This window comes from Heterodontus francisci, chromosome 2, assembly GCF_036365525.1.
Source record: "Heterodontus francisci isolate sHetFra1 chromosome 2, sHetFra1.hap1, whole genome shotgun sequence".
Lineage (NCBI taxonomy): Eukaryota > Metazoa > Chordata > Chondrichthyes > Heterodontiformes > Heterodontidae > Heterodontus > Heterodontus francisci.
Window position 1 is genome coordinate 175958605 of NC_090372.1, and position 22175 is coordinate 175980779.

Here is a 22175-nt window from a genome sequence, read left to right on the forward strand (position 1 = left end):
TACTGCCTTGCCAAAATCACACTGGTTATAAGAACATATCTCAGAGCAAAAGATGTCAAGGGGAAAAATAGATGCCAGAACCATTAAGGCCCATGCTCTGAATCTGATCAAGAATGGTGGATGGGGCAGTGTAGAGGGGTTTAGTCTGAAAAGTGGAGAGAACTACGAAAGCTCTAGATAATTAAATGCATTATTTGTGGTTTGTGCAAAGAACAAGTTTGGAGGCTGCAAGTCTTTTCTTGTTTCATGCTTTCTTGTATCCAAAAAGGGAAGAAAAACAATTTATGCTCACCATACACATATTAATTTGAACTGTTTTGGTTGTAGCTGGAATATAGTTGGTTTACCATTTCTGGTTTGAAGGCATACAGTTTCGGTCCTTTCCTTTGTTTCACAGTTTGTCACATTACACCTTTGGCTTTTAATAGATATGAAAAAATGTCATAAATACTGGCATTAACACAATGCCATGAACTGCACCAAAAGTTATGACAAGAAACATGATTTTGAAAAATGTCCTGAATATGTAACTTGCTGCAAAGGCCAACACAACAATACCCGATAGAGTTGAAAGAGCCCCCTGCAAAATAGGATATCCAAGAGCGTACACTGCATCAATACTTCGTTCATTGGGATTTTCTTGGGCACTGGAAACAAATGCATATGAAATATGAGCAGTAAAATCCACTGAAAAACCAATACAAATGACCAGATTAATCATAGATATAGAATCTAAGTTGACATCCCAGAAAGCCATAAAACCAGTCACACCCACTAAAACTGATGCAATAGCAAATGTTACCCACAGACAACAGATTGGATTTGGTATTAAGAATAAGGAAACAATTAGCATAGCAAAAGCAGCCACAGCTACATTCTGTATTGTATTGGATATAATAACAAGATATTGATCAAAATAGATGAATGCTGGATGATACACTAGCAAAGGGATTTTACATTCCTTTGCCAGCTTTCTTAATTCAATCAGCATGTTTTTCTCAGCAACTGAAGTATTGATATCAACAGTCTGAATGAAAAAACGTGAAGCTTTAATGTTCTGGTTATTTTCTGAAAATACAATATCTTGTTTAAATAAAGGGATAAATTGAAACAATGTAGATAAATTTCCTATGAATGTAATTTTCTCTTTTATATCTATCCGCATCTGTTTGGAAATGCCAATGTAAGCACGAAGCCAGGATTCTGACAGGTCACTATCTACATATGAGAGATTTTCAAATCTATCCATGCAGGTTTCAATTTCATCCTGAACGGTGGAATCCCAATATTTCACAGATTCAGTGACAGAAATCATGACTCGTGGTCCATACTTTGAGAAAAAATCACTTTGATCGTCATAGAATTTAATAACATATGAATCATCAAAAGCCAGATTTCTGAGATCGATCCCTTCTTTGAGGATTATACAACCATAAATACTACTGGCTAAATATCCTATATACAGGGCCACCACAACTCCCTTAGTCCATCGATTTATAAGGAATGGACCATAATAATTCTTGATAAAGCCAGGAACTGGATGTTCTGGTTCTTTACCAGTTTCTTCATCGTACGCTCCACCTACACAACATATTGCATAGCATTTAGATTCTCCTGGTTTATGATCTACTTCAACCTTTCTGAATGTCAGCCAATGCCTGTTACTGGCTTCTCTTCTCCCATTCAATGCGAGAACAGCTCCAAAAAATGTAATGTTGTAAATGAAGCAGAACAGAACAGTTGTGCCTGTGTAAACACAAAATGACTGCACGGATGGAAAAGATGTCATGATGCCAATATAAAAGGCTAAAACATCAGTCAAAGTGGTGATTGTGACAGATGTGGCTGCTTCAGCATATGCGATCCCCATACGATCTTCAATATCATCATCAACACTGGTTTTCTGCCAGCTTGAGAGCATAATGAACATATCGTCTACACCAATACCTGCAGATTAAAATAATGAGCTACATTAAATCAGTGTTTATCGTATCAGAGCTTAACAACCTTAATTGCAAGCTTTACATAATTTAATTAAATATCTTCCAAACACACACTAACTGATGTTGTTCAGAGAAAATAAATCTTTCTTCTCCAACTTTTTGATGCCACTATCTGTACCCTTCTGTTTTTCTCTGTATATGGTTCGAATATACTTTTCTTATGTTAGTATTTCCTGTATGCAAGTTTTTTTCTGACTGTCCCTCTATCTTTATTACTGTAACTCTCTGCTCTGACTGTATCCCAATCTTTCCATATGGCTTTTTCTCCCAGACACAATCAATTTTATTTTGTAATCTTTGTAAAGCGAAAAGTACACATCAATTTGCCAGCCAACACATACAGGATTGCAGGTGGGTGTCAGATTCAGGAAGAGAGAAGTTGTCTGAGAACTTTTCCATATGTGGGTGAAAGATAAGCTAGCAGGTTAGGGCTGAAACTCTGGCCAGAAGTAAGCAGAGCCTGGAATAGCAACAGGAAGGCAGAGGGAATAGGCAGAAGCTGGCAAAAAAAAAAAAATTGGATCTGCAGGTGGGTTTGATACTGAAATATGTATTCAGGGGATTCAAAGTGCTTCATAGATAGGACAGCTTTATGAAGCTAATACAATGACCCGTTGTGAGTTTGTAGATTACTTTAGAACATCGCTGATAGGAAAGAAATTGCTGTTCCTGAACTCATGTACATTATTCACCCTCTTGATAGAAGTATCAATAAACCCCATTATCTATCTTTGCAAACTGAGATAAGCATCATGGAAATATATCACACATTAATTAAAAAGCAATCTTAACTTTAAAGGATAACGCGGACAATCAGCAACATAAAAGATGAAACAACTTTTTGCAAAAACTCAAGTGGATTTAAGGGCAGTCACTGATGCACTATACGCTGGTATCTCTCTATTCAACAAAATTTCTCATCCACCCACAATACCACCTCATTACTTTACATTAAATTTGGGTGCATCTAGCACGATGAGGGCCTTATTAACGATATATTTCTGATCTACTGTGAAAATCTACTATTCAAGAACACAATGGGCCAAATGGCTTCCTCTGTGCCAAAAATCCTTCATATTTATATGTAACAGGACAGTGTTCCAATTTGCAAGATATTCTAACCAACAGTTCTCCCTCAATAAAAAAAAATAGCTGCCACATTTGTCTACATAGCAGTGATTACATTTCAGAAACTAAATAATTTCCTGTGAGGTACTTGGACCTCTAGGAAGTATTCTCTCTCTGTACATCTCACTCAGACAACTGGTATGACTTGAAATGCCATCTAGCTTGTACTTGCCATGACAATCAACATGTCAGAGGAAAACTAATACTGTCTCTTAGTCAAGCTATTTTGTATCTGTAGTGAAATTATAAGCATCATAGTGCTATATGAACAGCACTATGACAGAGTTGTAATCCATGCGAAAAAATGTCTACTGCAATAACAGTTACATTTCTACACTATTTGCATGAGACTTACAGAAAGACATATGTTATATATAAATAAAGAAATAGTAATACAGACAATATGATAGACACTCATATACATGAAGAGGCATATGGTGCTCAAGCAGCATTCAGTTGTGACACACAGCAGGTAGGCAACAAATAAGAGCATCAGAAAAGACCATCTTGGTCCCTCTGGTCTGCTCCAGAGTTAAAAAAAAAAATACACAGTACTCTCTATAGCTCTTAATTACTTTTCTTATCAATCTAACTCCCTCTTAAAATGACTGACTGTTTTTAGGATTGATTGCTTCCTGGGGAAGCAATGGAATGCTTCCATTCCAAACATTCGACACCTTCTGTGTGAAGTAATTAGATCTGATTTGTCCACTGATCCTGTCTATTCTGAATTTCATACCATGCCCTGTCTTTATCATCGTTGAGGGTCACAGTTTCTCAATGAACAGCAAACTCTAGTTGCCAATGGTATAACAGTGGAAAAACTTGTACCATATCAGTAATAATTTGGACTGACATGTGGAAAAACACATTATTGTTGGAGTATCATCATTGGCTATTGTGGCATATCTATTGTTCAATTATTTATCTGCTTGCTTGTTTTCTTCTCAAACACACTTTAACAGATTGGAAAGCACAATATTTTTGACATGCTTTCTTCACAATCTTCATCCTCAGCACCACTTCATTTCTTCATCATCACTGGATCAAAATGCTGGAACTCCCTACCTAACAGCACTGCGGGAGTACCTACACCACAAGGACTGCAGCGGTTCAAGAATGTGGCTGATCATCACTTTCTCAAGGGTAATAAATGGTGGGATGCCCTCGAAGAGAGTTCAGGTAGGTTGGGGAAGTTGGGGGCCTGGCAGCCAGGCTCCAGCAATTGGGGGGCGGGGGGTTGCGGGTGCAGGTTGTGAAGCACCGGTGGTACCGTTGCTGCGAGGGCGGTCAATGTCACTGGGGGTCCCCTCCATGTGCCCCTAAAGGAAGGTTCCCCCCCAGAGCCCACTGGGAGGCTGCCAGGTTTCACTGGATGGTCTCCCCACGTGGCGAACGGACCTCCTGATGCGGGCAAAATGCCTGTGAAGGTGGGATGTGACCCTTAGCTGACCATTTAACTGGCTCAATTGGTCACCTGGTGGACGGCTGAGCTGCTAACTATGCTGCCGCTGGCAATATGACATGGAGGCGGGAAGACATTGGGCTCCCCACCCGATATCTTCCCCCCGCCATTTTGCCAGCCCTCCTGCCTCCCAGCCCATCGCCAATGGGCCAGGAAAATTCCAGCCTAACTTTGCACATAGAGTGTTATCCATAGAGTAATACATGGTGGGTTACATGAAATAATGCTCACATCAAGTAAAACAGCACATCCTGCAACCTACCGTAAGCAATGAAGATAATTATGGATGAGGAAGGCCATTTGACAGTTTAATTTTTTCCTAAAGTGTCTGCCTGGTAGCATCCAGTTGTTTAAATTCACTAAGAAATTGTCCTTCATTTAAATACTAATGAAGCCAAAATTCAACAAATAAATACAAAGCTGTATTTTTACATTAATTCTGACCTAGGTCTCAACCTGATTTGAAAAATACTAAAATAATACTGACCTAGAATCAGAAAAGGTGCATTAGCAGTATTGATGGCAAATGATATCCCACAATACAGTAGCAATCCAAAGCCTGTTAGAACAGCTAATCCAGCTGAGAGGACTCCGAAACTAGCGACCCAGACCTTATTCCTCACACAGTCAAGCCTGAAAATAAATGACATACCTTCTGTAACCTATTTCAGAGATTTTGTGTTAGTTACACAAACAAAATATGTTGATACATGCAAGTGAAAAACTGACTTTACCTCATGCAGGATACAATAGAAAAGGTTATTGTTAGGAAGTAAGTAACTGAAAAAAGTGGAGCTATTTTTTTGCCATTTTCGTCAAACACTTCCTGTCTTGACATGGAAGTGAAATGTGAAACCTGTAATTCAGGAAGAAGTTGAGAATTTCATCACAAAGCCAAACAGTCAACACTAACAAAGAAAAAAAGCTGTACCTCTAACGTTCTTATGTCTATGTTATACTTGTACTAGTACTTTATTGCACTACAAAATAATTATACGAAAATACTAAAACTAACACCACATCTTCATGTGCTTTCAATTATCTAGAACCCATACTCTGGAAATCCCCCTTGAAACCCTGAGACTCTCCGCCTTTAAGGCCCTCCTTAAAACCCACCTCTTTGACCAAACATTGGTCATGCCTCTTAATAACTCATTTTTGTCTCAGCATCTATATTTGCGTAATTATGCCTCTGTGACCGGAATTTTATGTCCCCCAAAAGTGCAGATTGGTGGCGGGAGTGGGAGGCTGGGGAGGTCCTTCCTGACCTGCTCCCGCCTCTGCTGCCAACTTACGCGACGTGGCAGCGATGAGATTGGCCCGCCCGTCCCAGCCAATCATGACCCTTAAGTGACCAATTAACTGCCGCTTAAGGGCCTTTGCCCGCCGCCATGGGGATTTTATGGGTGGCGGGTGGCTGAGGCCTCAGAAAACCCAGGGCGGCACAGTGGTTAGCACTGCAGCCTCGCAGCTGCAGCAACCCAGGTTCAATTCTGGGTACTGCCTGGGCGGAGTTTGCAAGTTCTCCCTGTGACCGCGTGGGTTTCCGCCGGGTGCTCCGGTTTCCTCCCACAGCCAAAGACTTGCAGGTTGATAGGTAAATTGGCCATTATAAATTGCCCCTAGTGTAGGTAGGTGGTAAGCGAATTGAGGGGATGTGGTAGGAATATGGGATTAATGTAGGATTAGTATAAATGGGTGGTTGATGGTCAGCACAGACTCGGTGGGCCGAAGGGCCTGTTTCAGTGCTGTATCTCTGAATGAATAAAAAACCTGCCTGATAAAATTAGGCGGCCTTCTGGCGGGGGCCCTCCTGATCAGACACCCTGTGCCCCACAGAGGGCCACCCCAATGCACAATACACTCACCCCTTCTTGCCTCGCTGGGGCCCGACCTGTCCCTGGCAAGGCCCTAAAAATGTACCTTTTTTCTGGGGCCATCTGTCATCTTCCTCCTGCAGCTAGGTGTAGTTTCAGCTGTGGCCACCACTCTGAGCAGCTCCGTTCGGCAGAACTTCCTGCCTCAATGAGGTAGAAGTCACGCCCAAGAGCAATTAAGGGCCTGGGGACCGTAAAATCCGGTCTGGATTCCTAGGCCCAGCGGAGGCGGACTTTCCACCAACTTTTCGGCCGGTGAACGGGTCTATTAATGAACGTTGTGTTGTTGCAGCAGTTGTAACAATACTGGTGTAGAATACAGTAATTGGGTATTGTCCCATTTTAGGCACTTTCCTTCAACTGCAGCAACTTACCTCAGCAGTGTGCTTTCCTCCGTACCTACTTTAAAGCATCCTTAATGGCTTCCACAGATATAATAGTATTGCATACCTATTTCACATAGGTCTTGATACTTTCTCATACAGGTGTTTCATCAAGTTGATTGCCACCAGTACTCAGATAGGAGGAGCAGGTCTGCTGGGACATGCTCCAACTGAACTGAATTGGGACAAAAGTCCTTGTGGAAAGGATAAATAGGGCTGTGGATAAGATTTTAAACTAGTAAGATGAATGGAGGATTCTTGTGGAAATAACATTAGCCTGAAAATAAAAGAATTAGGAGATGAGAGTAAAGGTCATCCACAAAAAGCAGGACAAATCCAATCCGGCCAATTACTGCCCTGTCAGTCTGCTCTCAGACTGCAAAGTGATGGAAGGTGTCGTCGACAGTGCTATCAAGAAGCACCTACTCAGCAACAACCTGCTCGCCGATGCAGAGTTTGGGATCCTTCAGGGCCTCTCAACTCCGGATCTCATTACAGCCATGGTCCAAGCATGAACAGAAGATCTACATTCCAGAGGTGAGGTGAGAGTGACTGCCCTTAACATCAAGCAGCCCTCGCAAAATTGAAGTCAATGGGAATCAGAGGGAAAACTCTCCACTATTTGGAGTCATACTCTAACACAAAGAAAGATGGTTGCAGTTGTTGGAGTCCAATAATGGTCCCAGGATATTGCTGTAGGAATTCCTCAGGGTAGTAACCTACAAACATAGAACCGTAAAAAAGTTACGGCACAGAAGGAAGCCATTCAGCCCTTCATGTCTGCATTGGCTGAAAAAACTAGTCGCCCAATCTAATTTCACTTTCCAGCACCTGGTCCATAGCCTTGCAGGTTACAGCACATCAGGTACATGTCCAGGTGCTTTTTAAATGAGTTGAGGGTTTCTGCCTCCACCACCACTCCGGGCAGTGAATTCCAGATACCCACCACCCACTGGGTGAAAAGGTTTTGCCTCATGTCCCCTCTAATCCTTCTACCAATCACCTTAAATCTGTGCTCCCTGGTATTGACCTCACTGCTAGAGGAAACAGGTCATAGAAACAGGCCATTTGGCCCACCGCGTCCATGCTGATCATAATGCCCATCTGTACTAATCCCAGCTGCCTGCATTAATTCCATATCCTTCTAGGCCTTGCTCATTCAAGTACCTGTCCAGATGCCTCTTAAATGTCGCGACTGTTTCTGCCTCCACCACCTCCTCAGGCAGCGCATTCCAGATACACACTATTCTTTGTGAGAAAAATTTACCCCTTTGATCTGTTTAAACCTCCTCCCTCTCACCTTAAAACTATGCCCTCTAGTATTAGTCAGCCCTACTATGGGAAACAGACTCTGGCTATCTACCCTATCTATGCCTCTCATAATTTTATATACCTCTATCATGTCCCCTCTCAGCCTCCTTCGCTCTAGGGAAAACAGACTCAGCCTATCCAATCTCTCTTTATAACTCAAGCCCTCCAAACCAGGCAACATCCTTGTGAATCTTTTCTGCACCCTCTCTAGATTAATCACATCTTTCCTGTAGTGCGGCGACCAGAACTGCACACAGTACTCCAAATGCGGCTTAACCGTTATGTATAACTGTAACATGACGTCCCGACTCTTGTACTCAATGCCTCGGCCGATGAAGGCAAGCATGCCTTACGCCTTCTTCACCACCCTGTCTACCTGTGTTGCCACTTTCAGGGAACTATGTACTTGCACCCCAAGGTCTCTCTGCTCAAGAACACTCCCCAGGGCCCTGTCAATCACTGTATATGTCCGGCCCTGGTTTAACTTCCCAAAATGCATCACTTCACACTTATCTGCGTTAATTTCCATTTGTCACTCCCTTGCCCACTTTCCCAGTTGATCTATATCCTGTTGTAACCTTAGACAACTTTCTTCACTTTCCACTATACCACCAATTTTGGTGTCAACTGCAAACTTACTAATCATGCCCCCTACATTCACATCCAAGTCATTAATATATAGGACAAACAGAGGGCCCAGCACTGATACCTGCAGCACGCCACTGGTCACTGGGGTAGGCAGTGGCGTAGTGACATTATCACTGGACCCAGGGTATTTCTCTGGGGACATCGGTTCGAATTCCACCACAGCAGAAGGTGGAATTTGAATTGAATTAATAAATCTGGAATTAAAAGCTATTCTAATGATGGCCATGAAACCATTGTCGATTTTTGTAAAAACCCATCTGGTTCACTAATGTCCTTTAGGGAAGGAAATCTGCTGTCCTTACCTGGTCTGGCCTATATGTGACTCCAGACCCACAGCAATGTGGTTAACTCTTACATGCCCTCTGAAATGGCCTGGCAAGCCACTCAGTTGTACCTAACGGCTACGAAGTTAATAAAAAGGAATGAAACCGGACGAACCACCCAACATCGACCTAAGCACCGGAAACGACAATGGCAAACCCAGCCCTGTCGACCCTGCAAAGTCCCCCTTACTAACATCTGGGGGCTTGTGCCAAAGCCTGACATAGTCATACTCACGGACTCATACCTTACAGACAATGTTCCAGACACTGCAATCACTATCCCTGGGTATGTCCTGTTCCACCGGCAGGACAGACCCAGCAGAGGTGGTGGCACAGTGGTATACAGTAGGGAGGAAGTTGCCCTGGGAGTCCTCAACATCGTCTCCGGACCCCATGAAGTCTCATGGCATCAGGTCAAACATGGGCAAGGTAACCTCCTACAGATTATCACCTACTGCCCTCCCTCAGCTGATGAGTCAGTACTCCACCATGTTGAACATCACTTGGAGGAAGCACTGAGGGTAGCAAGGGCATAAAATGTACTCTGGGTGGGGGACTTCAATGTCCATCACCAAGAGTGGCTCGGTAGCACCACTACAGACTGAGCTGGCCGAGTCCTAAAGGACATAGCTGCTAGACTGGGTCTGCGGCAGATGGTGGGGGAACCAACACGAGGGAAAAACATACTTGACCTCGTCCTCACCAATCTGCTTGCTGCAGATGCTTCTGTCCATGACTGTATTGGTAGGAGTGACCACCGCACAGTCCTTGTGGAGACTAAGTCCCACCTTCACATTGAGGATACCGTCCATTGTGTTGTGTGGCCCTATCACTGTGCTAAATGGGATAGATTTCGAACAGATCTAGCAATGCAAAACTGGGCATCCATGAGGCACTGTGGGCCATCAGCAGCAGCAGAATTGTACTCAACCACAATCTGTAATCTCATGGCCCGGCATATGTCGCACTCTCTATCAAGCCAGGAGACCAAGTGTGGTTCAATGAAGAGTGCAGGAAGGCATGCCAGGAACAGCACCAGGCATGCCTCAAAATGAGGTGTCAATCTGGTGAAGCTACAACACAGGACTATCTGCATGCCAAACTGCGTAAGCAGCATGCGATAGACAGAGCTAAGCGATCCCATAACCAACGGATCAGATCAAAGCTCTGCAGTCCTGCCACATCCAGCCGTGAACGGTGGTGGACAATTAAACAACCAACTGGAGGACGTGGCTCCACAAATATCCCTATCCTCAATGATGGGGGAGCCCAGCACATCAGTGCGAAAGATAAGGCTGAAGCATTTGCAACAATCAGCCAGAAGTGCCGAGCTAATGATCCATCTCGGCTTCCTCCTGGTGCCCCCAGCATCACAGATGCCAGACCTCAGCCAATTCGATTCACTCCGCGTAATATCAAGAAACGACTGAAGGCACCGGATACTGCAAAAGCTATGGGCCCTGACAATATTCCGGCAAAAGTACTGAAGACCTGTGCTCCAGAACTTGCCGTGCCCCTAGCCAAGCTATTCCAGTACAGCTACAACAGTGGCATCTACCCTGCAAATCTACCCTGACCTCATTACAGCCTTGGTTCAAACATGGACAAAAGGGCTGAACTCAAGAGGTGAGGTGAGAGTGACTGCCCTTGACGTCAAGGCAGCATTTGACCGAGCATGGCATCAAGGAGCCCTAGCAAAACTGAGGTCAATGGGAATCAGGGGGAAAACCCTCCGCTGGCTGGAGTCATACCTAGCGCAAAGGAAGATGGTTGTGGTTGTTGGAGGTCAATCATCTGAGCTCCAGGACATCACTGCAGGAGTTCCTCAGGGTAGTGTCCTAGGCCCAACCATCTTCAACTGCTTCATCAATGACCTTCCTTCAATCATAAGGTCAGAAGTGGGGATGGTTGCGGATGATTGCACAATGTTCAGCACTATTCGTGACTCCTCAGATACTGAAGCAGTCCGTGTAGAAATGCAGCAAGACCTGGACAATATCCAGGCTTGGGCTGATAAGTGGCAAGTAACATTCATGCCACACAAGTGCCAGGCAAAGACCATCTCCAACAGGAGAGAATCTAACCATCTCCCCTTGACATTCAATGGCATTACCATCGCTGAATCCTCCACTATCAACATCCTAGGGGCTACCATTGACCAGATACTGAACTAGAGTAGCCATATAAATACCGTGGCTACAAGAGCAGGTCAGAGGCTAGGAATCCTGAGGCGAGTAACTCACCTCCTGTCTTGCAAAAACTTGTCCACCATCTACAAGGCACAAGTCAGGAGTGTGATGAAATACTCTCCACTTGCCTGGATGGGTGCAGCTCCAACAACACTCAAAAAGCTCGACACCATCCAGGACAAAGCAAACCGCTTGATTGGCACCCCATCGACAAACAAACATTCACTCCCTCCCCCACCAATGCCCAGTGGCAGCAGTCTGTACCATCTACAAGATGCACTGCAGCAATGCACCAAGGCTCCTTAGACAGCACCTTCCAAACCCGCGACCTCCACCACCTGGAAGGGCAAGGGCAACAGATGCATGGGAACACCACTACCTGCAAGTTCCCCTCCAAGTCACACACCATCCTGACTTGCAACTATATCGCCGCTCCTTCACTGTCGCTGGGTCAAAATCCTGGAACTCGCTTCCTAACAGCACTGTGGGTATACCTACCCCAAATGGACTGCAGCGGTTCAAGAAGGCAGCTCACCACCACCTTCTCAAGGGCAATTAGGGATGGGCAATAAATGCTGGCCTGGCCAGCGTCGCCCACATCCCATGAAAGAATTAAAAAAAACTGGCCGCCAATCTGAAAAACAACCCTCCACTACCACCCTCTGCCTGCTATCACCAAGCCAATTTTGTATCCAATTGGCTAGCTCACCCTGGATCCCATGTGTCCGAACCTTCTGGACCAGCCTACCATGCGGGATCTTGCCAAAGGCCTTGCTAGTCCATGTAGACAACGTCCATCGTCCTGCCCTCGTCAATCCTCTAGGTCACCTCCTCGAAAAACTCAATCAAATTTGAGAGACATGATTTCCCACGCACAAAGCCATGCCGACTATCCCTAATCAGACCATGCCTTTCCAAATGCATATAAATTCTGTCTCTCAGAATCCCTTCCAATAACATTCCCACCACTGATGTAAGGCTTACCGGCCTGTGGTTCCCTGGCTTATCCCTGCTGCCCTTTTTAACTAAAGTCACAACATTAGTTATCCTCCAGTCTTCCGGTACCTCACCCGTGGCTAACGATGATACAAAAATCTCTGCCATGGCTCCAGCAATCTCCTCCCTTGCTTCCCATAGCACCCTAGGATATACCTGGTCAGGCCCTGGGGATTTATCCACCTTAATGCGCTTCAAAACCTCCAACACCTCCTCCTTTGTAATGTTGATATGCTCCAGGATATCGGTGTTCCCTCCCTTGAACTGACTAGCTTCCATGACCTTCTCCACTTTAAATACGGACGAGAAATATTCATTTAAGACCGCGCCCATTTCCTGTGGCTCCACACATAGATTGCCAAACTGATCCTTAACGGGACCTACCCCTCGCTACCCTTTTACTCTTAATATACTTATGGAATCTTTTAGGATTCTCCTTTATCTTATCTGCCAGGGAAATCTCATGGCCCCTTTTTGCCCTCCTAATTTCCTTCTTAAGTGTACTCCTACATCCACTATACTCCTCGAGGGACTCGCTTGATCCCAGCTGCCTATACCCGACATATGCCTCCTTCTTTGTCCTGACCTGACCCTCAATATCCCTCGTCAACCAAGGTTCCCTAAACTTGCCAGCCTTGCCCTTCCATCTAACAGGAAATTGCCTGCCCTGAACTCTTCCTATCTCACTTTTAAAAGCCTCCAACTTGCCAGACGTCCCTTTACCTGAAAACAGCCTCTCCCATTCAACTTTTGAGAGTTCCTGTCTGATGCCATCGAAATTAGCCTTCCCCCAATTTAGGACTTCAACCCGAGGACCAGTCCTATCCTTTTCCATAACTATCTTGAAGCTAATAGAGTTTTGGTCACTGGTCCCAAAGTGCTCCCCCACTGACACATCAACCACCTGCCCATTCTCATTTCCCAAGAGGAGGTCGAGTGTAGCCCCTTCTCTATCCTGGAGCATATCCACATACTGCTTCAGAACACTATCCTGGACACACTTAACAAATTCTTCCCCATCTGATCCCTTAGCACTAAGGCAGTCCCAGTCAATATTAGGGAAGTTAAAATCACATACTATTACAACACTACAATTCCTACACCTATCTGTGATTTCCCTACATAGATGCTCCTCCACTTCACTGACTATTGGGGGGCCTATAGTATAATCCCATCAAAGTGATCACTCCTTTCTTATTTCTAAGTTCTACCCATATGGCCTTTCTGGACATTCCCGCCGGGATGTCCTCTCCAAGTACTTCCGTGATGTCCTCCCTAATCAATAGTCCTTCCTATATACTCTATCTAAGCCCCATAGACTTTTGTACACCTCAATTAAGTCACCCCTCAGCCTCTTCTGTTCTAAGGAAAACAACCCTAATCGATCCAATCTTTCCTCATAGCTGCAACGTTCAAGCCCTGGCAACATTCTTGTAAATCTCCTCTGTGCTCTCTCCAGAGCAATTATGTTCTTCCTGTAATGTGGTGACCAGAACTGTATGCAATACTCCAACTGTGGCCTAACCAGTGTTTTATACAGTTCCAGCATTACATGCCTGCTTTTGTATTCAATACCTCGGCCAATAAAGGAAAGCATTCCATATGTCTTCTTCACCAATTTATCTACCTGTCCTGCCACCTTCAGGGACATGTGGACATGCACTTCTTCTACCCCTCTACTCGTTTATTGTGTATTCCCTTGCTTTGTTTGCCCTCCTTACACTTCTCTGGATTGAATTCCATTTGCCACCTTTCTGCCCACTCAACCAAACCATTGATATCATTCTGGAGTCTACAGCTATCCTCTTCACTATCAACTACACGGCCAATATAAGCCCAACCATCTTCAGCTGATTCATCAATGGCCTTTCTTCCATCGTAAGGTCAGAAGTGGGGATGTTCACTGATGATTGCCCTGTGTTCAGTACCATTCGCAACTTCTCAGATACTGAAGCAGTACAGCAAGACATGGACAACATTTCGGGTTGGGTTGATAAGTGGCAAGTAACATATGAGCCACACAAGTGTCAGGCAATGACCATTTCAATCAAGAAAGAATCTAACTATCTCCCCTTGACATTCAATGGCATTACCATCCCTGAATCCCCCAGTATCAACATCCAGGGGTTATCATTGACCAGAAACTGAACTGGACTAACTGTACAAATACTGCGGCTTGAAGAGCAAGTCAGGGGCTGGGAATTCTGTAGCGCGTAACTCACCTTCTGGCTCCCTAAAGCCTGTCCACCATCTACAAGGCAGAAATTAGGAGTGTGATGGAATACTCTCCACTTTCATGGATGTGTGCAGCCCAACAACACTCAAGAAGTAAAAGCAAAATACTGCAGATGCTGGAAACCTGAAATAAAAACAAAGTTTTGGAAAAACTTAGCAGGTCTGGCAGCATCTGTGGAGAGAGAAGCAGAGCTAACGTTTCAGGTCAAGAAGTGCTTGACACTATCCAGAACAAAGCAGCCCACCTGGCTGGCACCCCATTATTAAAAGCTAGCATGCATGCGCAGCAAGCACATTGGAAGGCATATGGTATGTTGGCCTTCATCTCAAAGGGATTTAAGTACAGAAGTAAAAAAAGTCTTGCTGCAATTGTATAGAGTCTTGGTGAGACCACACCTGGAGTATTGTATACAGTTTTGGTGTACTTATCTAAGGAAGGATATACTTGCCATAGAGGGAGTGCAACAGAGGTCCACCAGACTAATCCTTGGGATGGTGGGATTGTCTTATGAGGAGAGATTGAGGAAACTGGGCCTGTATTCTCTAAGTTTCAAAGAATGAGAGGTGATCTCATTGAAACTTACAAACTTCTTACAGTGCATAAAATGGTGGATGTATATAGGATGTTTCCCCTGGCTGGTGAGTCTAGAACCAGGGAACATAATCTCAGAATAAGGAGTAGGCCATTTAACACTGAGATGAGAAAGAATTTCTTCACTGAGAGGGTGATATATCTTTGGAACTCTCCACCCGAGGGCTGTGGAAGCTCAATCACTGAGTATGTTCAAGACAGAAATCACTAGATTTCTGGAGAGATATGACATCAAGGGATATGGGAACAGTGCGGGAAAGTGGCTCCGAGGTAGATCAGCCATGGTCTAGTTGAATGCCGGAGCAAGCTAGAGGGACTGAATGGCCTACTCCTGTTCCTATGTTCCTATTTACTTCCTTGTTATGAATTATTTCCAGATGCTGTGCATATTAAAGTATAAGTAATTTAATTCATTTTTATTATTGTTCATTTTAAGTCGTTTATACTCGTGTTCTATAATTGTAGCTGTTCCCTGACCATTTGTTATCCTTAGTCCTTAACTTGATGTGATTGTTTTTAAAAAATTCATTCTTGGGATGTGAGCATTGCTGGCAAGGTCAGCTTTTATTGCCCATCCCCACTGAGAAGGTGGTAGTGAGCCACCTTCTTGAACCACTGCAGTCCATGTGGTGTAGGCACACCCACAGTGCTGTTATGGAGGGAATTCCAGGATTTTGATCCAGCGACAGTGAAGGAACAACAATAAAGTTCCAAGTCAAGGTAGTGAGTGACTTGGAGGGGAACTTGCAGGCAGTAGTGTTGCTATGTGGCTGTTGCCCTTCGAGGTGGTAGAGGTCACAAGTTTGGAAGGTGCCGTCAAAGGAGGCTTAATGAGTTGCTGCAGTGCATCTTGTACATGGTACACCCTGATGGAGGGAGTGAATATTTAAGCTGGTAGATTCACGAATGAGGACACCCAGGTCCCTATGGACAGCAACACTTCCCAACCTCTCACCATTTAAGAAATGTTCTGTATATCTGTTTTTTCTAGCAAAGTGGATAACTTCACACTGATTCACATTATATTCCATCTGCCATGCTCTTGCCCATTCATTTAGCCAGTCCGAGTCTGCTTATATCCTCCTCACAACTTACATTCCCACCTAGTTTTGTGTCATCAGCAAATTTGGAAATATTACAATTGGCCCCACATTCAAATCATTTGAATAGATTGTGAATAGCTGTGGCCCCAGCACTGATCCTTGCGGTACCCGACTAGTAACAGCCCGCCATCCTGAGAATGACCTGTTTATTCCTACTCTCTGTTTTTTGTCTGTTAACCAATTCTCAATCTATACCAATATATTACCACCAATCCCATATGCTCTAATTTTGTTTACTAACCTCCTGTGTGGGACCTTAATAAAAGCTTTCTGAAAATCCAAATACACCCCATCCACTGGTTCTCCTTTATCTATGCTACAAGTAACATCCTCAAAAAACTCCAACAGGTTTGTCAAACATGATTTCCCTTTCATAAATCCATATTGACTCTGCCCAATTTTGCCATTATTTTCTACGTGTTTAGTTATCACATCCTTTACAATAGATTTTAACATTTTCCCTACTACTGATGTCAAACTAACAGGTCTGTAGTTCTCCATTCTCCCTGTCTTCTTAAATAGTGGGGTTACATTTGCTACATTCCAGTCTACAGGAACCTTTCCAGAATTTATAGAATTTTGAAAGATAACCACCAATGTATCCGCTATTTCTATAGCCTCCTCCTTCAATATACTGGGATGTAGCTCATCTGGTCCAGGGGATTTATCAACCTTCAATCCTGTTATCTTTTCAACTACTACCTCTTTACTAATACTAATTTCTTACAGTTCCTCAGTTTCACAAGTCCCTTGGTTGCATAGTATTTCTGGGAGATTTTCTGCATCTTCCTCCATGAAGACTAACTAATTGTTTCGTTTCTCTGCCACTTCCCTGTTCTCCACTTATAATGGGTCCACATTCGTCCTAACTAATCTTTTCCTTTTCACACACCTAAAGATGCTTTTACAGTCCACCTTTATGTGTCTCGCTAGCTTGCATTTATATTCTCGTTTCCCTTTCTTTATCAGTTTCTTGGTCACTCTTGGCTGGGTTCTAAATTTCTCCCAATCCTCAGGCTTATCACTTTTTCTGCCATCCTTATAAGCCACTTCCTTTGATTTAATGCAATCTTTAACTTCTTTTGTTAGCCACTGTTGATTCACCTTTCCTATTAGGTGCTTGTGTTTAGAGGAATATATATCTGTTGTTGACCATGTAGTACTTCTTTAACTACTAGCTATTGGCTGTCTACTATCAAATCTTTTAGTACATTTTCCCAATCCACCATAGCCAACTTGCCCTCCGACCTTCATAGTTTCCCTTGTTCAGATTTAAGACTCTAGTTTCAGAATGAACTATATCACATTCAAACTTAATGTGAAATTCTGTAATATTATGGCCACAATTTCCCAAAGGCTCCTTTACAGCAAGTTTATTAATTATCCCTTTCTCACTACATTATACTAAATCTAAAATACCCGAATCCCTAGTTTTTCAACATAATGCTCCAGAAACCCATCTTGTACACACTCCAGGAATTCCTCCTCTATAGCATTAGTGCTGATTAGGTTTACCCAGTCTATATATAAATTGAATTCGCCCCTTATTACTGTATTACCCACATTACATGCATCTCTAATTTCTTGATTTATACCGTGCCCAACATTACCACCCGAAAGGTGGCCTATAAACAACTCCCAATATTTGCTGCTCCTTGCTGTTTCTTAGCTCCACCCGAACTGATTCCACATCTTGATCATTCGATCTAAGATCCTCTCTCACTAATGTACTGATCTCATTCCTTATTAAGAGTGCTATCCCACCTCCTTTTCTTTTTTGCCTATCCTTCCTAAATGACAAATATCTTTGGATATTCAGTTCCTAATCTAGGTCACCTTGCAGCCACATCTCCGTAATGGAAATTAAATCAATCCCATGTACCTCAGTTTGTGCCTTCAAATCATTAACCTTGTTACGAATACTGCATGCATTCAGATACAGTGCCTTTAATTCTGCCTTTTTAACATTATTCTGCATTCTAATCTTATTTGATGCTTGCCTTTGCTTTGTTTGTCTTCTAATTTTACTTGCTACTTTTCTATTTCCTGTTCCAGTTTTGCTTCCCTCCAATCTGAGCTCCCTCTCAGGTTCCCATTGCTCTGTCAATCTAATTTAAACCCTCCCCAACAGCAGTAGCAAATCTCCCTGTGAGAATTAGTCCCAGTCCTGCTAAGATGCAAGCCGTCCAACTTGTACTGGTCCCACATGCCCCAGAACCGGTCCTAATGCCTCAGAAATCTAACGCCCTCCTTCCTACACCAGTTCTCCAGCCACGTGTTCAATCGCTCTATTCCTATGCTCACTAGCACGTGGGACTGGGAGTAACCATAAGATTGCTGCTTTGGAGTTCCTGCTTTTTAATCTCCTTCCTAGCTCCTTAAAATCTGATTTCAGGGCCAAATACACCTTCCTACCCACGTCATTGGTACCAACGTGGAACACTACCTCTGGCTGTTCACCCTTCCCCAGAAGAATGTTCTGTAGCCGCTCCGTGACATCTTTGAGTTTGGCATCAGGGAAGCAACATACCATCCTGAAGTCATGTCTACAGCCACAGAAATGCCTTTCTGTTCCCCTAAGTAACAAATCCCCTATCACTACGGCTCTTCCACTCTTTTTCCTCCCCTCCTGTGCAGCTGAGCCACCTGTGGTGCCCTGGACCTGGCTCTTGCTGCACTCCTCTGAGGCACCATCACCCTCACCAGTATCCAAAACGGAAAACCGATTAGTGAGCAAGATCGTCTCCGGGGACTCCTGCACTGCCTCCCTGGTTGTCTTCGACTGCCTGGTTGTCACTCATTCGCTGTCTGCTTGCATGCTCCTAACCTGTGGTGTGACCACTTCCCTAAACATGCTATCCATGTAGTTCTCTGCCTTGTGGATGCACCATGGTGACTGCAGCCACCGCTCGAGTTCCGAAACCTGGAGCTGAAGCTTGTGCAGCTGGTGACACTTTCTGCAGATGTGTTGGTCTAGGACACATGGTGCTTCCACAACTTCCCACATGCCACAGGCTGTACATTCCACTTGGCTGAGCTTCTCTGCCACTCCTTAACTTTACAGACCATATGTAAGTAAATAGCTTACCAGTTACTCACCAACCAGCTCCTTCTGCTACACCAAAGTAAGAACCAAATACTGTACGGTGAAAAAAGTAGAAAAAAGGAGCACCTCCTTCCTCCTTCACCCAACTCCCCAGACTCGTAGCTGCACACTCTGCTTACAATTTTTCCATTTGCAAGCTGCACCTAGATCTCTGTATTTATACTATATCTGAAGCTGAAATTGTAGCAATCAGATTGGACTGGTCAGTTAATTATCTAATCAGCTACTCTGTGCGGGTAACTGAAACATGGCTGTTAAATATTCAAGTTAAAACATATCTGGAAAAGATAGGGAAGGAATAAGGATGGCTCTATTAATTGGAGGTAACACAATGACAGTAGAAAAAAATGGCATTCTAACTTTAAGATAAAAACAAAATCCACATGGATTGACATAAGTAGAAGAAATGAATGATCCCGCTGAAAGGCATATTCTACATATCACCTAAAAGTTGAAGGGAAGTGCAGGAAATAATATGTAAGCCATTCTATGAAATGAGAAAAAGACAAACACCATGGGAGATTTCAACAACACCAGACAAATCATCAAGAATCAGTAGGGAAAGGGAATGGGAATTTTACAATGGGCTGGATTTTACACAACCCCCTGATTTCGGGTTTTGTGGCAGGGGGGCCGGAAAATGCCCCGGGAGAGGTTCGTTACTCACCCCGACACGGGGAGGGCCTGGCCTGATATTGCTGGTGGTGGCGAGGCCTCGTGTGCCTCCCCCACCCCCCGCTGCTCGGCAACGGGACCCCGTTAGTTTGCATATTTAAATAAAGTATAATTAATACATTAATTTTAACTACGCCCCACCCGATTTCCTGCCCCAATCTTCGGCCCGGTGGCCGGCACTCCTGCGTCTTCGGATCCCCGTCTGGGGAAACAAGGTGGAACACTTGTGGGGAGGAGGTAAGTTTCTCAGTGTTCCTGGGGGTGGGGGGGTGGGGGGTGGCGGGGGGAGGTGGAAAACCGGGTCAAAGTAACATCATTGGTGTAGTGGATGGTGGGAAAGGTTTGAGATTAAACTTTATGCATTTGGCAGGGGGGCGGTCAGGTGGACAAGGCAAGTGTTTGGGGGAGGGAAAGGGCAAGTAATTAATTTAAATTGTTATTGGGGGGGGGTGGGAGAGGGGCAGAAGAAATGTCTTCATTTTTATTTCCTTGCGCTTTAAGTATTTAAATTTAACAGTAGGGCTCAAAGCCCTTTAAAAGTGGCATCAGCGCCTACACACAGGCAGCTGCGCCATTGCCGGGACGGACAGCCTGCCCCCTCCAAGTGATTGGAGGGGAGGGGGGGGGGGCGGGTGCGCGGCTTTCCCTGGCTACTTAAATGAGCTGCCGTGCTTAGGATTGGATTTTAGGGGTGGGCTTATAAAATTCAGCTCAATGTGTCAGGACTCCTTTCTACATAGTACATAATAAGTCCAAGAGAGGAATCAATGCTGTATTTAGTAATGGCAAATTAACCAGAGCAGATAAGAGAAGATCAGCATGGTGAACATGTCCCTCTCAAAGAGCAGGTCAAAAGCTGGGTATTCTGCAACAAGTAAATAACCTCCTGACTCCTCAAAACCTTTCCACAATCTACAAGGCTCAAGTCAGGTGTGTGATGAAATACTCTCCACTTGCCTGAATAAGTGCAGCTTCAGCAACAGTCAAAATGCTCAATACCATCCAGGACAAAATAACTTGCTTAATTGTCACCTCATCCACCATCTTAAACATTCAAGATGCACTGCAACAACTTGCCAAGGCTTCTCGGACAGCACCTCCCGCTTAGAAAAACAAAGACAGCAAGCATATGGGAACACCACCACCTGCGAATTCCTCTCCAAGTGACCAACCACCCTGTCTTGGAAATGTAATCATTATTCCATTGTCGCTGGTTCAAAATTCTGGAATTCCCTACTTAACAGCAGTGTGGGACTGCAGAGGTGCAAGAATGCGGCTCACCACTACCTTCTCAAGGGCAATAAATTTTGGCCTCACCATGAACAAATAAGAAAGAGGTAAGGGCAAAAGTGAAACTAAAGAAAAAGTATATAGACAATAACTAAGATGACTAGAGATGAAGTGGCTAGGAAAGATGGGTGGGAGGATGCTCATGTGGAGCATAAACACCAGCACAGACTATTTAGCTACTTTTCCCTTTGTCATGGTCCTGTAGTTTTTTTTCCCCCGGGAATATGCGGTTTGCCTTTAAGGTTTGCAGAGGATTAGTATTTATTTAAGAACCGGCAAGCCTCAGGAGTTATAGAAAGGTGCATTTTCGGTGGCCGTTAGAAACAGCCATTTGGAGCCCCCAATAAATATGTTACGACCGACCGCTCCTGTCAAAGCCCCCAATCAAAATATACGATTCTGATTGCGGTGGGACCAACGCACTGTTAATTCAATCCCTTGCTCCACAGATCGCCTAACATATCATTTAAAACTTTCCAAATTAAAGACCCAGCCAAATTGTACCATCTATTAACCCCCGAATGAGACTAACTAAACCAGGTGTCTTTAAATCAACTAATTAACTCTTTAATTAGAAGAACTAAATTCTTAAACACTATGAAGAAAGAAACAACATTTAAATCAGAAAAAATTAGAGTCCTTGCAAATATACAGTCCAATGTTGCTTGAAGTCCTCACAGAATGTTGCTTTGCTTCTCCAGCAAATTTCAACAATTAATGACTTGCAAACACTTTCAACAGAATCAATCTGACTTTAGGGTTTTTGAAGGATAAAAGATTGCCACAGTCTGACTTCCCTCCCTTTAGTTTAAATTACCAGAGATCTCTATTTTGGCTTGATATTTTAGAAT

The 22175-nt window shown here is 44.0% G+C and overlaps 1 protein-coding gene across 1 annotated transcript in view; it reads right to left on the reverse strand.

Moving 5' to 3' along the window:
• Positions 1 to 421: 421 nt before the first annotated feature.
• The window catches only part of LOC137380954 (patched domain-containing protein 3-like), a 41331-nt gene continuing 19577 nt past the window's right edge, over positions 422 to 22175 (reverse strand). The window contains exons 2-4 of the mRNA XM_068053369.1: positions 5331 to 5452; positions 5084 to 5229; positions 422 to 1947 (exon numbers count right to left, since the gene is read on the reverse strand). Of these exons, the coding sequence (XP_067909470.1) occupies positions 422 to 1947; positions 5084 to 5229; positions 5331 to 5452 (1794 nt within the window). The remainder of the gene's footprint in view (positions 1948 to 5083; positions 5230 to 5330; positions 5453 to 22175) is intronic.